The 6525-nt window shown below is 43.6% G+C and overlaps 1 protein-coding gene across 1 annotated transcript; it reads left to right on the top strand.

The window, feature by feature from the left end:
- Window positions 1-1169: 1169 nt before the first annotated feature.
- clul1 (clusterin-like 1 (retinal)) lies at window positions 1170-6195 on the top strand. Its single transcript, XM_077615109.1, has 9 exons — window positions 1170-1311; window positions 1975-2115; window positions 2333-2481; window positions 3158-3328; window positions 3415-3847; window positions 4524-4643; window positions 4719-4918; window positions 5370-5545; window positions 5624-6195. The coding sequence occupies exons 2-9, from the start codon at window positions 2019-2021 to the stop codon at window positions 5640-5642; spliced, it is 1365 nt and encodes a 454-aa protein (XP_077471235.1). The 5' UTR covers window positions 1170-1311; window positions 1975-2018; the 3' UTR covers window positions 5643-6195.
- Window positions 6196-6525: the final 330 nt, after the last annotated feature.

Here is a 6525-nt window from a genome sequence, read left to right as displayed (position 1 = left end):
GGGAGTGAGAGAGAGGAAGTGCTGGAAAAGCCTGCGAGCAAGGCTGTTTGGAGAAAGAAACCACGTGTTCGCACATCTGGCCGTGCGCCGTCTTGCTGGAGAACCCACCCCCTCGGCGGGTCGGTGGGTCACAAAACAAAGAACTATTTTCATTCATGAGAAAACACCATCAAAATGCACCATTGAAAAATACCGCAGTTTCCACACTATAAGGCGCAGTAGTAGTAGTCATGGGAGATTGTGTTATACAGTGATACCTCGACATACGAGTGCCCCGACATACGAGCAATTTGAGATAAGAGTAAAATTTCGGGCAAATATTTATCTTGAGATACGAGACAAATTTTGATATGTGATAGGCTGCTCATAAGGACATCATGGCCACTGTCTTTCTCGTCGCAACTCCGTCTTTGTAATGTCTCTACGAGCACTGGGCGGAGCGTTGCATTTTTTCTATTTTTTCCCCCCCGTTAGTCAGTGTGAATGGCGGAGCTTGTTCGCTAATACGAGAGGAGTTTATACTACTTCTCGTTGGCAAGTGGTCGTGCGTTATCCTATTGTGAGGACATTTGTGTGCATCATTTTGGGAATATTTTGAAGGGAATACAACAGCAAACAACCCTTGATTGGTTACATCTGAAAGTCAGGGTGGAGGCGGGGCCAATAGAGTCAACCCGGGAGAAGAAAAGGTATCAAATTTTAAAACAAAATTAGAATTAAGTTTAGTGTAAGGTTAGATTAAATTTATCTTTGAGTGTGTCTGCATCGTAATCCAAGTTCATTTAAATTTGTTTATGTTATGTTACGAGCACGTTGCCGTGCAAAAATGTTAAAATCTCAAACAATTTTAATTTTGGGGGGGTTACGGATTACATTGTAAACCTAACAAATTAAAAAAACACCATCAAGATATCAAATCACACAAACAGACAAAGAAATAAAATTTAAAAAAAAATCGTTTCCTAGTAAACAATGTCAAATGAAGTCAAACGGAATAGGAAAACCATATAAAATAAATCATAAATCAAATAATCCCAACCAAAAGATAAATCTTTAAATGGATCGCCCTAAGAAATTTGAATGTGCTTTTATTTTTTTTGTTTACATGCATCTGTTGAACTTTATGGCAAAAAAAGGTGTCTCATACGCACGCACTCTGGGAATTATCGGGCATGAACATCAAGCCTTTACGCTAATCGGATCAAGCTCCAAGTGGAAAGAGCACAAATATAGATGCGTTGGCAAGTAGCAAACAATCCGCAGAGAGTGTTTCCATCTCCTCCTTTGCTCTCTCTTGGGAATCTTTAGCAGGTAAGCCCACTTTTTTTGCTAAATTAATATTCTTGTTTGTTCCTAAGGGCAGACATTTGTCTATCTTGACAATGTAACTACTTCAAATTGAATGAAATAAAATGTTGTTTACTTGGTCAACACTATGTTTACTGGGTGCTATTTTGTTATGCTCTTTAGGTAGCACATTTATCCAAGTCATAAAAAATTATGTCCGTAATGTTTTATTTCAAAATGTTTAGATATATAATTTTGCATCACCAGACTTATCACTCATGAAAAGAATTTTTTTGTAACATTTTTCCATTCTAATATTTTTTTGGGGTTAATCAAATGATGATAAATGTTAACCAGTAATTGCAATTTATTCATTTGTGCTTTCCTAAAATAAAGACATAAATGATCTTTTATGAATGGAAGAAAATCAAATACCACCAATGTACACACAGATTAAATACACTTAATTGGCATTGATTATCATTAAATATATTTAATTTCATATAAAGACCGTGACTAAATCTGTCCCTGACCAGCTGTATTGTTTTGTATTTGAAATCTTTACACATGAGCGCCCTCAAGCGTTGGATTTTGGCCACCAATGTAAATCCTATTTAATAGTACCTTCCTTCCACCCTCAACATAACATAGTGTAAATGCAAGAAAGTATAAACGTTATGTTTTCAGACTACTTCTGTGCTGCTTCCACGCGGGAGCCTGAACGCAACGTGATGAAGATCACGCTCATTCTGCTTGTCCTGACATCACTGGGCACGCTCATCAGCGGCGCCTCGGACAACACAAATCCCTCAGACGATGCGTTAAAAGGTGACTTTTGACACTAAATCTAATACCTACCCATGGGGGACGGTTTTTGCGATGGGCGCCATCTATTTGGGGGGCGCACGAGAGGCTCGTCAGGTTTTTTTTTCCCACCCAAAGTGCAAAATGAGCCATAAGCGCCTCTAAAAGCTATTAAAAATGGCTGCCAGATCTAAGGGGCAGTGCCCCGCTCACCTGAAAAAACTTTGTGGTGTTCCCGCAGAGTTGTCAGAGGCGGGAGAGAAAGCGGTGGGTGAGGAGGTCAAGCGCGCCTTGTATGGCGTCGGCCAGATGAGGGATGTGATGTGGAGGAACCAACGCAAGCACGAGCACCTCATCAAGTCTCTGCTGCACAGTGGCGAGAAGAAAAAGGTCAGCTTCAGCACCCCGTACCGAGAAATCATTTTACCAGGGCAATTTATACATTTTTTCCCCTGAATTTTATGTGTTTTTTTTATTATTTCAAATTGTGTGAGCCGTATAACAACTTTTGTACTGGATTTTTTTTTACATACGTTTTTTTGTAAAACCGATCTGGTTTCAGCCATTTTGGCTCTAATCCGGATCGTCTCGGTCACTAGTAGCAGACAAAAACGTCATCGTCGACTGCTAATATTGTCATGCTTTAAGCATGATATGCCCACGCCCATTCCCCTATAACAGGTGTGCCTTTTTACTCTATAAATATAGCGTGTCAGCAAGCAATGTACCCAAACTGTCAGCGTCATACAACATCTACAGAATCTTGAATTTAGTCCATACAAAAACCGAAGAAAATGTTACTTTTCCTATGTGAGTAAACATGTGCCGCATTTCATTTGTACGTCTTTGTGTCTTTTTCTGTGTCTGTATTCTCACCCTCTTGCTACTGTAACAGTGAAATTTCCCAAATACGGGATGAATAAAGTTATCTAATCTAACCAATTTTTTTTTTAAATCGCTTAATAATTAGCCAAGGTTGACAGGTATGCTAGGGATGTCCAAGTCACCTGATTTGGAGAATCTGCAGTGAGATGAGATTATATTTTTCTTTCCGTCTTTCCATCAGGGCGCGGCACAACTGGCGCAGGACGTGACGGAGAAGCTGCAGGAAGCCGAGGACCAGTGCCGAACCTCCTTGCAGTCGGAGTGGGAAGAGTGCCGTCCCTGTTTGGAGGACGCCTGTAAAACCTTCTTCACCAACACCTGCCGCAGAGGCTTCACTACCTTCCAGACTAAAGTAGACTCGTTTTTTCTCGTTCCATCAACCCTACACGGGAATTTCTCACGATCATTCGCGGCGCTCAATCGTCACCTTTTCTGCAGGTCGAGAACTTCTTCCGCCGCGTCTCGAGACGTTTCAGCTTCGGCGAACCCACGGTGGAAATGGAAGCCGGGGAGACGAACCCAGGCGTGGATGACTCTGACGCAGAGGTGGTCCGGATGCAGGACGCCTTCGCCCGCCTGAGCCGCAAAGTGGAAACGCTGGCAAACAGCAGCGCGGCGCTGGCCTCCAGGATGAGCGACGGATTGGACCAGGCGCTCCGCAGGGCTCTTTTGAGCGGACCCTTCCAGCCGGACGCGACCCAGGACCCCGATGACCCGGCCCGGGACTCGGGCTACCTGCAGGGAGTGGGCCTGGAGGAAGTGCTGGAGTCCTTCTTCGACTTTGGCCGTAGCGTGGTGCAGGAGTTTGGGGCGGTGGTGACGCAGGCGTTTGATGGTCTCCAAGGACCGAGGGGGGATGACAGAAAGACAGGTGAGGGGGTCAATCAATCCGGGTATTTTAGAATCATTCCGGGTATTTTCAAATCAATCCAACGACAACAAAACAAAAATCTCGGCGGGGTGTCTGGCCTGTCCCCAGGCTGAGAAGTTCAGGGTCCGTTTATGCAAAAATGGTAAACAGGGTGTCTTCACGTTGAGAAAACAGAGAACAATTCAGTGCATCCATGAAGTTTTCGGCGCAATGGCGAGGCGGCGCGGGGAGACACGTGTGTGGACGAGACTTGGGAGGACCGCGCTGTTTGTTGCACCTTGGAGTTTCCGTGAGAGTTAGTTGCACTTGGAGCTGTTCCTGCACATTAAACGAGACATGAGGTGGCTTAGGGATCTTATCAGGATGTTTTCGGGACACTTCCCGGGTGAGGTGTTTAAGGTATGTCACCATGGGACAGCCAAACACTTTGAGGGGAGGACCTCTGTCTCACGGTTAGCCTCGGAATGCACCAGGTTTCCTGGGAAGTGTTGGTTGAAGTGGCTGGGGAAAGGGAATTCTGGGCTATTGTCCTAGAGCTGCTTCCCCCGCGACATGACAGAGACCTAATAGATGTTGGAAAATAGATGGATTTTTTTTTTTTGTACAAAACGTTCATTGTCTTGGTTTGAAGAGTAGTGGGACAGCTCTAATCGGACATCTTGGTGTTGGTTTTCAGAGAAACTGTTCCCGCGCCTCTTCCGTAACCGGCAGTTGTGCCGGGATCTGCGCAAACAATCGTCCGAGTGCTGGCAGTTGCAGAACCAGTGCGAGGCTTGCCAGGGGTCCATGCTAACGGGTAACAAGCCCCATCCCGCCTCACCTGTCAATATCCCCATCCATTTTCCTCACAGAATTCCACTCCCTTACCTAGCATGTCCCAGCGTGAGGGAGCTGCAAGTGGAGCTGGAGCATGCCTCGCAGTTGCTGGGCGTCTCCCGGGAACAGTACGACGAGGTCCTGTCCATCGCGCGACGCCACGCCGACGAGACCTTGAACTGGCTGGGCAACATGGCCGCCGAGTTCGGATGGGTAGCGCGGGCGAACACCCCGTCCCTTTTCCGCATCAACAGGGTGAGCTAAGAAAGCGCAAAGAAAATGTAGTCTTGTGGAATATCTGCTTGGTAGAAGATTCTTACATATTTTAACGCAAATACTTACCAAAAACGCCGGTAAAACTTTGAGTTAGCTGGGCAACATGGCCGCCGAATTCGTAAGGGTAGCGCGGGCTAACACCCCGAACTTTTTCCGCATCACCCGGGTGAGCTGAAAAGCAAAAATTCTTGTCGAAAATATGCTTCACAGAAGATTCTTACATACATTGAGACAAACGCATACAAACGAAGAAAATATGTCCACACGAGCTATCGTTGTTAGCGTTAGCTAGCGCAACCTGGAGCTAAAAACCAAGATAAAAATTCAAAAAATACAATATTTCAGCTCAAGCGTGTTGGAAAATAAACAAATACTTGACATACATACCTCCTCAGCTATTCTCCTAGCAATGTATTCCTTTGCCCTGTAGGTGGCGCCAAAAGGCCAAGACCAGAATCTGTCGGAAAGAGACACCCAGGTGGAGGTTACCATCCTTGACTCGCCTCCTTTTCTCTTCTCCGTGCCGGGAGAACTGGAACTGCAGGACCCAGCTTTCGTCCAGTTCGTAGCCCAGGAGGCCCTGGATAGGTTCAAGGGAATGGTCAGGTAAATGGAAAAATGCGTATGAATTTGCTAGCAATTTTTACGTAGCCGGTTAAAGTATTTTGGTACGTTACCTTGCAGGTATGAAGAGGATGAGTGAGCCACGGTCGGACGAGGACTTCACGTAGTTCCAGACTTTAAATTGACCTGTGGACAGATAGAAAAATTAGACAAAATGCAGTTTTCACAACATCCAGACGTTACATTTGGAGGTTCACGGTAGAAACTCTAAAGATTTCAGCATTCAACAGTTCAGGTATAGCTTTTATTTTTTTCTCTGTACAAAAAAAAATAGTTTACATTTTTTTTCTACCAACTGGTTCAAGTCCTAGGTTAAGGATCAATCACATATTGGGTTGTCCTCGGACAAACAAACAGATTAATTTGTTCAAAAACAATGAAAAGTTCACATCTTTGTCAGAATCGCTGGCTTTCGTACACAAATTTCCCATCATGCACCACGGGGCAGTTGCAGGATACCTAAGGGGAAATCCAAATTTGGAGGGCAGAAAACATTTTTAATTGAAGTTTTGTGGTATTAACCCACTCACAGTCATGTATAAATTTGAGTTTTTTTTAAAATGAAAATATAAATAGTCACCCCCTTTTTATATTATACTACGTTATGACAATAAATCTCACCTTTCATGGTTTTTGTGGTTAACCTATTGCAAAAATATGTCTGAGATTTTGAAAGAAATTAAAAAATAAAACAAATCTGAGGAAAAATGAGAAAAGTGGAAAATGTACACTTATTAAAAATAACTGATGTGAACATATTTAAGAGTGAAACTTCAACAGGAAACAAAAACAGGAAGGAAAAAAAAATCAGTTACCCCAAGGTGAGAAATAAAATAAAAAGAAAGCTATGACTAAAATTGAACAACAATATCAGACCTGTTTTATGCATTTGGGCATAATTAAAATTACTTTGTGGCTATGCAACAATGATGGAAATATTCAGTTGGCAGAGAATAAAAACA

Source organism: Stigmatopora argus, chromosome 12 (assembly GCF_051989625.1).
Source record: "Stigmatopora argus isolate UIUO_Sarg chromosome 12, RoL_Sarg_1.0, whole genome shotgun sequence".
Lineage (NCBI taxonomy): Eukaryota > Metazoa > Chordata > Actinopteri > Syngnathiformes > Syngnathidae > Stigmatopora > Stigmatopora argus.
This window is presented reverse-complemented; position numbering and strand designations above follow the sequence as displayed.

Coding starts and splice junctions, on each gene's coding strand:
- clul1 (XM_077615109.1), top strand. CDS start 2,019: ATGAAGATCACGCTCATTCTGCTTGTCCTGACATCACTGGGCACGCTC. Junction 2,482..3,157: donor ACAGTGGCGAGAAGAAAAAG/GTCAGCTTCAGC, acceptor TCTTTCCATCAG/GGCGCGGCACAACTGGCGCA. Junction 3,329..3,414: donor TCACTACCTTCCAGACTAAA/GTAGACTCGTTT, acceptor CCTTTTCTGCAG/GTCGAGAACTTCTTCCGCCG.